At 32.7% G+C, this 14,025-nt stretch overlaps 2 protein-coding genes across 2 annotated transcripts; both read left to right on the top strand.

The window, feature by feature from the left end:
• The first annotated feature begins 1,320 nt into the window (after nt 1-1,320).
• Nucleotides 1,321-6,314, top strand: LOC108227944 (uncharacterized). The gene is made up of 4 exons (XM_017403347.2): nt 1,321-1,729; nt 2,443-2,589; nt 3,410-3,475; nt 5,464-6,314. Exons 1-4 carry the CDS (start codon nt 1,547-1,549, stop codon nt 6,130-6,132), a joined length of 1,065 nt encoding a protein of 354 aa, XP_017258836.1. The 5' UTR covers nt 1,321-1,546; the 3' UTR covers nt 6,133-6,314.
• Nucleotides 6,315-8,302: 1,988 nt separating this feature from the next.
• Nucleotides 8,303-8,962, top strand: LOC108226696 (probable membrane-associated kinase regulator 6). Its single transcript, XM_017401692.2, has one exon. It carries the CDS (start codon nt 8,303-8,305, stop codon nt 8,960-8,962), a length of 660 nt encoding a protein of 219 aa, XP_017257181.1.
• The last annotated feature ends 5,063 nt before the right edge of the window (nt 8,963-14,025 follow it).

The raw sequence follows: 14,025 nt of genomic DNA on the forward strand, positions 1-14,025 counted from the left end.
ATATTATATTTTTAATATATATGATGTCCGTGTTAATTGTAAAAACTCGATTTCTTAGTTAGAAAATCTAAAAATGATAACCCGTTTTGATTAAAAAGACAATTACTATGTTGCTCGATATTATTTTAGAAGATTGAGTTCTTTTAGCTAATAAATATATAAAGATAATTTATTTTAGTTAAAAAGAATAATTGGTTTTATATATAGATAGGCCCGTACTTCGGTGCAAGTACCGACCGCCCGACCAATATAATAATACTCTCTCTATTTTTTATTATTTGACGTTTAGACTTTTGGCTCACATCTTTACGTATAAATATGTCGCCCATGTCCGTATTAATTGTAAAAGATTAATTTTTTAGTTAGAAAATTTATGAAAAGATAATATATTTTAGTTAAAAAATGTAATTACCATGTTTCTTAATGTTATTTTAGAAGATTAAGTTTTTTAGTCAGAAATATAAAAAAGGTAATATATTTCAATTAAAAGGATTAATTGGTTATATCGATAGGCCCGTACTTTAGCCCAAATTAAAAAAGATAATTGGTTATATAGATAGGTCCAGAATAATTGGTTATATAGATAGGCCCGTATTTTGGCCCAAGTACTGACCTACCAAACTTTTATTGTTTCGATTTTAAAAGAATTATTAATTGGTTATATAGATAGGCCCGTAATTTGACCCAAATTAAAAAGAATAATTAGTTATATAGATAGGCCCGTATTTTGACCCAAGTACCGACGATTTTAAAAGAATTATTAATTGGTTATATAGATAGGCCCGTAATTTGGCCCAAATTAAAAAGAATAATTAGTTATATAGATAGGCCCGTATTTTGGTCCAAGTACCGACCGACCAAACTTTTAATCTTTCGGCTTTAATAGTATAGTATAGATAATGTTTATATATAATTTTCATCCAATTAAATTATGATATTATTCAATATAATATTAATATACTTTATGTCAATTTCATCACTTATAATTAATATTTTATAAAAACTCATGAAAAACGTATAAATTCTTTATTTTAAGATAATTATCTTTTTTAACTTGACTTAATTGAATTGACTAAAAGGTATATACTTTATGGCATTTAATTATAAATACATTTTCAAAATTAAATTAAATATAAAAATAAAAAAATTAAAAGAAGAAAATACTATAATCAAGAGTATAACTATATCCTAAAGTCCGAAACCTAAATTCCTAATGGTTGTTTCATCCTCCATTCCCCATCATGTCGACGGTGAAAAACAGACGGTAAAATTTCAACGACAATGGTAAAAGTCGGGTAGATAAAAGTAGGAAGAAGAGCAGTTATTCCGTGACTAAAATTAGGCATCACAACAACGTCAACAACCACTGGCTCTCTCTGTCCGTAAATCTATCTATTACTTCCAGCCTGCCTGTCTGAAAACACACACACACATAACAAGATGAGAACAGCTTCATCACTAGTTTGTTGTGTACTTGTAATCTGATGCAGCAGCAGCACACAGTAATAAGTCTCCGGATTCAAAGCAATCCGGTGGTGCTGCGGACATGTCGCAATCAATCTCTCTTTCTCTCTCTCATCGCTCACCGCCGCTTCTCTCTTCTCCAGCGCCCAGGGTTAGTCTCTTGAGATTGCGTAAAGCGGGTTCGGTTTCGGGTTCGGTTTCGATCGGTGGCGGCTTGAAGAATAATTCTAGATTGCTTCATTTACCTTCTAAAGCTTCGTATCATGTGAGTTTTTTTATTTCTTTTTTTTAATGGAAAAATTAGGTTAATTGTTTTTTTTAATTGTTAATTGGGTAGTTCATGTAGTTGTGAAATTAGTACAGAGGGCTTATAGGATAGTATATAATGTTTATGTTCTAATGGTTTTAGTTAAGTGATTGGTAATTGCTCGAGTTAGCTGGATATTTTGTTGGACTTTGTGTATGGAGAAGTCTTGAATTTGTTATTATTCGAAGTGTTTAATTGCTTGTATCCTGCTCTGTGGAAGTGCAAGGAACTGATTGATGGTAGCGTCTGAAGTTATGGCACTGAACTAGTGGGTGTTTGGATAATGGTTAATGAGCCTGGTTAACGGGAATTAGAACCTCAAACTCATGTGATGGTGTTTGGATTAGTAATTTTTTTTTTGGTAGGGAATGGGAACCTCAATCCCACTTGGTGGGTAAATTATTCCTTACACACCCCATGTGATACCCATTCCCATGCCCCCCATTCCCACCCGCCATCCAAACACCCCTTAGGTTCTTGAAAGGAAAGACTTTATATAGGCATTTGATGATTGGAAAGTTTTTTCGTGTTTGTACAAGCATGAGAGATATTTTGCTACTACCATTTCTTGTTCTCTAATGAATGTAGGGTTGTCTTAGGCTTAGGTTTTATAAGGCTTGGTATTTTGTATAATATAATTCATGTTTTAATTTTCATATATGGCTTTGTAGAGATGGAAAGTTTCATGTTTTCGGAAGGAGGACTCTTCAGATTCCGACTTTGATTCAGTTGAGAGTAAATTGCCCGAGGAATCAGTTAGGCCCAGCATAAATCAGTCCAATGTTGTGAAGGATGATTGGCTATCCAAAGTCAAAAAGGTATTGTCTTTATTTTGTCCTGCTAGATTAAATCCTCTGTGGTTTTAGATATGTTGTCTCTTTCTCTCTGCCTAAATACTTAAATTGTTAAAATATACAAGAGTCAGTTGGAAAACAATTGTTGTTTGATTGCAAACCATTGCCTATAACTCAATTGGACAAAATGTGTACAAAGTGTCATATTTTTTTTTTTTTTTTGGCTATAACTCAATTAATAATAGTGGGCACCTGCATCACAAATTATAAGCAACCCAAAATGCCACATCATTGACGCCATTTCATTATGTAAGAAGTTGTTGTACCCAATTTGGCACCTGTAGCATTACTCTTGAATAAACAAGTTGAGAAAAAGAAATACGTTATCTGGAGAATGACATTTTTCAAGAGGAGAAACCCTGCACATCCATGCCAAATTTAAAGAAGTGTCACAAGTTCAAGAACACCACCTTGTACTCTTGTAGTTGGTTCTTTATTATTATGCTGTTCTATAGATATGATCCGTGTGTCAAACATTCAAGTCTAGATAAGATACTGTAAACTTGTTAAACTACATGTGCTAAGATATAATATGTGCTTTGCGTCTGATGATATTCAATGAATCTAGATCTTAGTGTTCCCTTATCATCTAATATCATGAATACAATCTTGTTTCTGAAGTGAATATGAATAAAATATGCCATTTTTCTGCTATACTATTTTGAGCTTCTGGTATACATCATGGTAACATTCCAAATATTATACTGGTAAATTTCATCTTCGTGAGGCGATTAAAAGATCCATAGAGATTGTTCCAGATATTTAATCTGTGTGATAATTTCAGATAACAGAGGCAGTGTTTGCTGCGGAGCCTTGGACTGTGCCATGGACAGCAAAAACCATTGTGCAGGTAATATATATTTTAGGGCGCTATTACGAGAAATTGAATAAATGATGGAGGACATTTATGTTCACATTCTAGTTAAAAATGAGATAGCAGTTAGAACTGTTGTATAAGTGTTTACTGTATAGTAATTGTATCATCAGATATCTAGTTTAAACACTCTATTTGAGTTTCTACTCTTTAGGACATACACACATATGAATAGAGGCAAAGAGGTTAAAAAAACTATTTGTTATCCTTCCCATTCAGTGTTGTTCATATTGTGCTTCACGTGTAGGCAAAGATTCTGCAATTTGCGTCTGAGCGATTTAGTGCGATTATTAACTTGCCGTAAAAAGCACAAAAAACCTCGCCCTATGTATAGAAAGACTGAAATACCCCTGAGTTAAAAAAAACCCTATAGCCTTTAAGTCTCTCCGTTTCCCTATCCCGCTCCGGCTCCCTGCCTCCCCCTCACTCCCTCTCCCTCCCTCCCTCCTCACACACACACGAACACATGTAATCTGCATACCTACTTTTTCTTTAATTTTCTGAAGTTGAATTTATAGTATATGTGCTATATTTCAAATACTACTTTTAATGTGTGTTAGTTTCTGTTTACTTTGAATAAAATGCGTGAATGTATTTGTATGATAAGAATACAAGTTTTTATTGTATTTTTAAAATTTTTAATTGATAAAAACTTTGTAGGATCTTCTTGTAGGTGTCATAGGAGTCTATGAGTGTACTAGCAAAATATATATAAAAGGTATACATGAAAAACTTGTAGAAAAATTATGTAACAAATTTAATAGGAGTCTTAATCATATTTGATTATAACTGATTCAAACAATTTCAAAGAAGGTATAAACATAAAAAAGATATATAGAATCATAGGGTTTATAGGAATCTAGGGGTGACATTCAATGACTCTAATATTAATAAAATATTTTTAAACTAAAATTATATTTTCAATTATAATATAATTCAGACAATTTTAAATAAAATGTTGAGCAAATTTGTAGAATGATGATAAAATATATATAAAGTAAAAAAATGAATAAAATGTATACACAAATATCTTTTTGATTAGATTAAGTTTTAAAAAATCTTGGCGGAAAAAAAATGCTGTAAAGGATTGTAGGTCTAGTAGGAGTATCTGAGTGTGATAAAATATATCTAGAATAAACATCAAAAGATGAAGAGAGATTTATATGGGAATCTAGCGGGGAAACTGAATTTGGTACTAGGAGGTGCCACTAGAAAAGGGTTTTGCTTATCAGTAAAAGGTATATAGACTATAGATGCATCAATATTAGTCGCTATTTGATTCTTTGGATCGTAAATATGTTATTGTTTTACGTTCAGTCACAATAAAGAATTTTTAAATATTGAGATTATATCAATTTCAAGTCTTGTGAAAACCTTAATCACACCCTAGGTGAACAAATGAACAATATATTTTCATTTTGGGAACAGCTTATGTTTGAGATTTAAACTGTAATTAGGCTCCTATTACATGAAGTGAACCAGAGACTGCGTATTATATATGTACATTAAATGGCCGGTTCATTAAGTAGGCAGAGATCCAGTTATTTGCCCTCTACCCCTTTCTATGGGAGGTTGATGCTCAAGCCCAGAACAGATTGTTGGCAGTTTTAAAAGGCAAAACATCCTCAAGGAGTGACGGGCTGGAGATTTTGCATAGGCTCTGAGGATTTCCTCAAGATTAAATGCAAACCCATACGTCAGGGCCAAATCGATGTGTATGATATAAAAACGAAGCCCCACCTTTGCAAGTTAAGGGACCATATTAAATTGTAACCAGCCGGAATGGCCAAATAATTGCTGGCTGCTCACTCGCCTCCAATAGGTTTTATTTAATAAGTCTATTTTAGCGTCTTTACTTTGATTTGAATTCTAATAACTAGATTTAGCTATATATTTACTTGAGGTAGAAGTGCAGGGGATGCAAGAAACTTTTAAGAGTTGCAGTTACATCTCTAATGTTGCAGGTAATGTTCCTCTGGGTTACCACATTCTGGTTGGTGGGGTCGTGGATAATTCCATTTCTAGCTCACACAGCAGGTTTCAGAAAAGACTCCCTTACATACAGAGGTCAAGCATTATACAGTTTTTTGACTGATGTAGTTGAAGGTGTTGCTGGTATTGCGATCCTCCGCCACTGCCTGTCACGCTTTCGTCCCCTTCCGCCTGACTGGTTCCGATTTAGTCTACAAGGAAAGTGGTTTCTTGAAGTGGGCTTGGGATGCTTGATGTTCCCCATCGTCAATCGACTGTCGCAGGTCAACTTGAATTTGTTGCCGATGCTTCCTTCTACGCCAGTCACTGTATCTAATGTTGAGCAATCAATTTTTGCTCGGGATCCAGTGGCAATGGTCCTTTACTTCGCAGTAGTTTCAGTTTGTGCCCCCGTCTGGGAGGAGATTGTTTTCCGTGGCTTTCTTCTCCCTTCATTAACCAAGTATATGCCTGTATGGTGCTCAATCTTAGTAAGTTCGGTGGCATTTGCCTTGGCACATTTCAGTGTGCAAAGAATGCTACCACTCGTATTCCTAGGGATGGTACTTGGTGCTGTTTTTGCTAGATCGCGGAATCTGTTAACATCTATGCTTTTGCATAGTCTTTGGAATGCCTTTGTATTTATAGATTTGATGAAGTAACATTTTGTTGTAATTTTAAAATTAATGAATATAGTACCAAGTTCTACCCTCTCCTCCAACTCTATTCCCTCCACCATTTTATGTATATATAGTGTATCTGTAGCCTGTAGAAATTTATAAAAGGCTGTTGTGAGCCGATATTTCTTGTGCAATTTATGTAATAAAACAGTATGACTTGAGTATGTACTAACTTGTAGAACTCCTAATAAATCTCAATTGTCAAGGTCTTGAGTTTGCTATTATATTCTAAATTTTAGGAACAGCAATAGCTAAATTTATTTCAAATTAAGACTTGTCACTTGTCAGTGCAAATGATATTTCAGTTCTTTTGTGCTTTATGCACACATGCGAGATTAAACACTCGACCTCTTGTTACCGAGAGTGAGAGGGAAATTAACTGGGCTCAGTCTGATTGTACATGTTATCGAGGGAGAATCCGCTGGACTCAGTCCGATTGTACATGTTATAGTCCGATTGTACATGTTATCGAGAGAGAATCCGCTGGGCTCAGTCTAGTTTGACATTTTGGCCGGCTTCTTTCTTGTTAGATGCCAATTGCCAACTAATGCTTGTTAGATGCCAATTGCCAACTAATGCCAAGTAACGTCAATTTTTAAATTATACTCCTGTTTTATATATTTAACGTTTTAGATTTGTGCACAGATACTAAGAAGACGTACAATTAGGTATCTTGTTTTTATTATCTTATTGAACCTTATAAAATGGGAATTAGGTTAAGTAGATAATACAATAAAATGAGAACATGAGAATGTTAAATATTAAATAACAAATATTGCTTTTCAAAGCGTCAAATATAATATCAAATATACGAAGATAGAGGGAGTACTTATTTATGCTGCTAATGTAAAATTAAAAATTGTTTTGTAAGTGTCTAGTGGTTAGTTATTATATTGTCATCAATTTTTATAAAGATACTATTGGATATGTTTATTACAGTATTTAGCAACTTTCTGCATGCCTGATAAGTAATAAGTCATTCCACAATCTATAACAGTCTGCACAGCTAGTGAAACCACACCGTCATAAGTTACTGTAAACTAAAAAAACATTCTCTCTGCAACCTAGTTAGTTAGAGTATTGCTCAATAGAATACTATCTTTCTGTATAAAATGAATTTCTGAATACTTTACAATTGTTTAAGGGGACATTAGGGAGGACCATTTGGTTGCAAGTCATTTTCTTGTTTTGGTGTTTGCTCCTGAAACCTATGCTCAAGTCCGTATCTTTCTCCGACAATTATGGGACCAGTGTCTTCTACTTTCGTTTCTTTAGATTGTTCTGCGGATAAAAGATAATTTAAACTTCTGTCTGAAAATGAGATCACCTTGTTTGAGATCTAAAGTTCAGCTTGCCACCACTAAGGCAGCTGGTGGATGGAAATGACTGAAGTTTCCTTACCAAGCAATGACTGATATTTTATTTCTTAGATTTCAGACATCTTCCCTTTTACTAATTGTGTCTGTCATCGATAGCGTTGGCGTTATATAAAGGTTGTGATGTTCATGTCCATCCGCGTTCTCCATGTTTATTCCATTAGTTCTCTATGTTGGATTTTACCAGTAGAAACTAAATATAGATATCTTGAAGTTTTCATTGAAACATGAGCAGCTATACAGGGTTGAATTATTTGATATTTCTTTAGATGTCATGAAATTATAATAGACCTGCAGGATTAAAAAGCAATGCAAAATCAACCTCTGGTCTGCATTGCTTAAAATGCCAAGGCCATGCAAAAGAAGTATGAAAGCATGATTGTAATTATCAACCCTTTGTTATAATTCACAAGTACCTAGGATTGTTTCAAGCTTTTGTTATAATGTTGTTTCATCAAGTACAAAGGGACACTATATTTTTTATACAGGCCTGAAAAGGATACTGAGTTAAACTGAGGATGTAACAATACATTAGAGAGTCTGTGGGGTTCACATCTCTCTTTCTGTTTTCCTTTTCCTTTTCTTGTCAATTTTTTATTATTGTTGTCTGTATTCATGCAACCACATACATGATTGCTAGGGAGGATAGCAATGCAAATGTAGATAGATTCCCAATTTTATTTGTCTATATATAATACAGATATGCTTCTTATAGGAATGCATTTAATTTTCATATTCTTTCTTATTATCTTATACTATACAAACTCTTGCACATTATGGAAACATCTCAAACTCTGTCTATTGAGAGCTTTTCTTATAGTTGGTTAGCAAACTTGAAGCCATCTTTTGAGAGCCCGGGACATTCTTTCCGGGCTTCACTTGATATATATGATGAAGCTTTGTTCATTGAGATAGACCCGAATTTGTCTTCCTCGAATAGGTTCATTAGAGTTTCTCAGGAATTTAATTTTCCGATATCACAGGCTCCTGTCACTCTTGTTCATGCTGATGAGATGATTTCCAATGGTCTGCTGATGCCTTTTTTTGTCAAACAATTAAAGGCGGACGCACATGATCATGCTTCTGATTCGACTAAAAATTTACAGTGCCCTTTGTTTTCCTCAGAGAAGTTGAAGCCAGGGACCAGGATTCGGTGCTCATCATTGAGGAAGTGCCGGAAGCTGACAAAGAAAATATTTCAGAAGTACGTGAATTTAATTAGGCCACTTTGCCAAAGAGTCAGAGGCCGAAGATCAGGCTCCAGAGTTGGGACGTTCACTTCACGGATGCATGGAGAAAGAAATTGGGACTGTTCTGCTTCAACATCACCGCGAGCCAGCGTAGCTTACTCAGCTGATACTTATCGGATGTCCTGTGACTCGGAGAGTTCCATTCAGGAAGCTGTGCTCCATTGCAAAAGAACAGTTGGTATGTAGATTAGAGAGTATTTCATATTGCTGAGGAGCTGAAGAAGTGGTCACAAAATGGAAGCTTTGTGTTTCAAGTTATTTTGTTCTTCTTGTCTGTTCCCTTTTAATTATGAATTTTCATCTTTTTTTATAAGAATTTTCGATAAATTAATTTATCTGTGTTGTTCGACTTTTCGGTTCAAATCCGAGATATCATATCTAGCATCTAGCTTGTCAATCATGCATGGCATGTTATAAAAACTAGTTAAAATGATTTATAATCATGAGTATCTGCATTATTAATTTTTGCCTCTGGGCTTCCATGTTTGTGAAACTGAAACACATGAGGTACTTTTACTGTTGCTTTTGTTTGTTTTGATCAGCCATGTTGAGTTTTCAACTGTCTCATTTATATTTAGCACTGATTGAAGAACTCCTTGATGAAGCAGCCAAAAGATAACTTTTTTCACGTTTACGTTGAATTTCTTTATGATTAATTGAAAGTTTGTGTTTAGAAAGCTTTCTTTCTTCCATTTGCTACAAGCGATGTATGATATATTTTCCATCGCAACCCTTTGGCTCTAGCGAACCGATTAGAAGCGGAGTTTGATGAGATGAGCTAGAAATTTGTTCCTTGACAAGTTTGAGACAACTCAAGTGTCAAATAAAGGACCACCAAAGCCATTTGCCGGGGAACTGTCCAGTGACAGAACTTGGGTCGTGTGTTTTTTTTTGAAAAGCAAGAGAATTTCATTGATTGGGGAATAGAATACAGAAAGGCCAGGCAAAGCTGACGAGAAGCTATGATTAAGTACCTAGAGCATATAAAACTACTGCACATCCCAATAGCCATTAAGGCGCCTCCATCCAAAAGCTATCTAGAATAAAACAAAACTGCATGCATGCTAAAAACCCTAATGAGACTGTTGAACTACTACGCAAAAGAAGCTTTTTTGAGCTGTTAGATTATGGCTGGAACGACTTCCTCCCCGTCATCACCATCTGCATTCGCTGTTAGAACTATGGGTCGTGTGTTGGTTGCTTAATTTTTACTCCGCGTATTTTCTAGAGATTTGATGACATGCTTAAAAATATTATTTTTAAAATATTTTGTGAATAAAAATATAGTGTTTAAATTTTATTCCCAAAAAAATTAAAAATAATAAATATAAATGTGCGGTCAAAATTTTTAAAAATGTGGGGAAAAAAATTAATAGACTATCGTATCCAAAGAGAGGAAGTAGTTGCTTTGACTTTGTAATCAAAGTTATTAATTTTAATTTTTTTATGCATAAAATTTATAATCAAAATTTCTATTCAAAAAAATTAATTGAAAATAATGATTTCTATGTCAAAAACTTGAAAATATGTGTCAAAAAATATAAATATCTCGTATTAAAAACTAAAAAGTGAAGGGAGTACTGGATATTCCAACCGTCTTCCACACATCCCTCAACACAAATTTCATGAAGAGAAATCTTTTTTATTGATTATGTGCTGTAAGAATGTGAGAGTGTAGTGATGCTAATAATCTTTGAAGACAGCATGTTGAGTGTTGTATCCTAATCTAGGTTTTGTTGCCTCTAGTACTCATCATCTTGTCTTAAGCTAACTAGCTAGGAAATGCATAATACCAATATTAGTGAAAAGGGACCATACATATATAATGAATTGAGTAGAATGAGTAGGATTTTATTTGAGTTTCTGGCTTTCATGTAATGGAAGCTTTCTCACGTCAAATTGTACACATCCCCTGCTTGCTTGCTACAGGACCACCATGTGAATTACCAATCCGTGCTGTCTTCGGACAGCATGGGATCTCCTTATCTTGTCCTTTGAGTATGGTCTTTATTTCTCGCCCTTTTTTCCTTCTCCATGCAATATTGACAAAAATTCTTTTGAATTTAGCTGTGTTAAAATTGTAGTAGTTTTTATATAAAATATTTTTATAAATAATATTTTTCAAATAAAATATATTGCTTTCTTTGTTTTTTCATATTTGACGTCTGACACCCATATTTAGGAGCTTTGATTGCATTAGAATATTAATTTTTAATTTTTACTGAATAAAAGTGATATATTAGTATTCTTATTCTCAACCAAAATTCAAAAATAACAGCAATCAGATTTCTATTTTGTCAATAAGTCAAACATCAAATATTAAAATAAACAGAGAGAGCCGGTTTTTCCCGAACTAACCCAATTTTATATGACCATTCAACTTATTTAACTTGTATACTCCTTTCGTCCCAATCAATTCTATACAGTTTCCTTTTGGGATGTCCCATCATTTCTATACATTCCTAAAATAGCAACTTTTCATAATATAAAACACTACTCCACCCACTACATTCTCCCACTATCTCTATTCTATAATAATAAAAACACTATTACACCCACTACTTTCCTCCACTACCTCAAATCTATTATTAAAAAATATGTGGGTCCCACCACTTTACCCACTTTTCATTTAACTTTACTCATTTCTTACATTTTTTCTTGGTCTGTGTGTCCAATCCCAATGTATATAACTCACTGGGACGGAGGGAGTATATGTTAACAAAATTTCAATAATATTTTGTAATCTTTAATAATAATTTAGTTAATATTTAAAAATCTAGATATAAATTCCATCATATATAAGAAGTTACCAATCCTATCTTCAACTTATTAAATTCACTAAAGATTTCATCTTATCACTAAAGATTCCTACTAAGATTTAGCACTAATTTATATATATATATATATATATATATATTAATTTTTTTTTTAAATGAGCAATAATTTATATTGATATTAGATTGTTGGTCCAACCAAAAAAATAAGCCCATGCCCGAATGGTTAACTAAATTAAATTACGTCAGACATCACATCTGCAACTGTAGCTCTTTAAATGGCAATTAGCGGAGACAGGCAGATACCCAATTCCATCTACAGACACATTTGCTTAATTGCAGGCAGCTTAATTTGCGCTTGTTCATGGCCAAATTTAGGTTATATACGACCAATTTATGTTTCACTGTTTCTAACAAAATTGATACTCATATATAATATCAGTGCCCACCACTTTAATAAATATACAAACATATTGATCACTTCATAATGTACCCTAGTTTCATCAGGTTTTATCTTTTAAAATATTTTTTTTAATTAAATATTAATAAATTTCATCATGTTAATTCTATTTTTTTAATATTTTTTTATTTTTTCCTAATTTACTTACCCAACAATAACATTATAAAACCAGTAATAATATTAAGGTGGTGTTTGGCAAACACTTGTTTTTAAGTTATAAGCACTTATTCGTACTGTTTGTGTAAAAAGTCAAGAAGCACTGAAGTTAAGAATACTAGCTTTTGTTTCATGACTTATACTTTCTTTCCCAAACACTTTAATCACTTATAAGTCTTAACTTGCTTATGAATCCTACTTCATTTTTTTATTTTAAGCAAAAAATATTTATTTTAAACTCACCCAAACGGCACCTAAGTGACCATTATTATTGAAATACGTTAATTTTAAATGATATATCTTTATTTATAATGATCACTTTTTTTTATTCAAAAAAAAGGTGAGTATTATAAATAAAAATATCATTTAAAAATAACGCATTTCAATAATTATACATATAATTGAAGGTAGATCATCAATTGATTTCATGTAAGAGTGTTACAACTTACAAAAGGAATGTACATAATAGAAAAGGGCCCAAACCCAAGGCCCACAAAGATGACCCACTAGTTGTGGAAGTCCAACAGAAACAGTAGAATGCTGTTTAGACGAGTGAGTAAACCTACCATGTTATTCAATCATAAACACGCTATTTAGAGCTCCCAGCTAGGAGATAAGAATGTTAAGTTTGTCAGCATTTATTTCATGTTGCGAAACACAGACAGAAAGACAATAGGTACGATCACAATACTAATGTATAATTAAGCATTTGTCTTCTCCTTAGGGCAAACCCAGCAGTGATCTTCTCCTCCAACAGTGATCCAAATTTGGATCAGTGAATAGTAGTGATCCAAATTTGGATCAGCACTGTTCACTGATCCAAATTTGGATCACCTACTTTATTATAAAATAATGATTTTGTTATTTTGTTTATCGGACTTAAAATTATTTTGTGATTATTAATATTTAATTAATAATAGTTTATAATTAATAATTAATAAAATTAATGTTTTAGTAAAACTTAGAATAATAGGAAAGTAAATTTCTTTGAAATTAAAAAAAAGAGTACATTACATGCATAAAATAAAAGGTACATAAAATGCATAAAATACAATTACAATACCGGGAAATGACTAGAAAACAGTACAATAAATATAAAATTTGATTTAGTCGAACAGATTATTTCCGTTTCCTCCGAGATAAACAAAACATTATACGTAGCTATCATGTCATTTTGAGATCCTTGAGTTTCATCTTCATGTTCTTAATTTTGAGATACTTTGATCGATGTTAAAAAATAATTAAATTATTTAATTAAGTATAATATAAGTAGTCAATAATGATTAAAAATCAAATTTGAGATTATATAGTTTAATTTTAATATAAAATTTATGTAATATAAATACAAAAAGTAATTTGGATCAGAATTTGAGATTATATAGTTTAATTTTAATATAAAATTTATGTAATATAAATACAAAAAGTAATTTGGATCAGAATTTGGATCACACTGCTGGAGTTGATCAAGTTGATCAGATATTTGGATCAGAATTTGGATCAGATCCAAATTTGACTTTTTGGATCACAACTGCTGGAGATGGCTTTATACTTCTTCTTGTCTTTTATTTTTGTGTTCCTTTAGGATATGAATATCGAGTATTATTATGTCTATCATTTTCTTAATTTTGTTGCTTTAGCTACGTATATAAATACAAAGATGTCCTCAAATATTTCTACCAATCACGTTACGTAGTGATGATGCGGCAATCTCACACGACCCGAAATCCGATGTTCCGAGACAGAAAAATCCGAAAATGACTCGAAAATTACCCGATTGACTCGAAATTAGAAATTCATTTTTAATAATTTCAATGTCTGTATACAGGACTCTTCCCTTATACTTCATGTGTCACTTTAAC

The sequence above is a fragment of the Daucus carota genome, chromosome 6, assembly GCF_001625215.2.
Source record: "Daucus carota subsp. sativus chromosome 6, DH1 v3.0, whole genome shotgun sequence".
NCBI lineage: Eukaryota > Viridiplantae > Streptophyta > Magnoliopsida > Apiales > Apiaceae > Daucus > Daucus carota.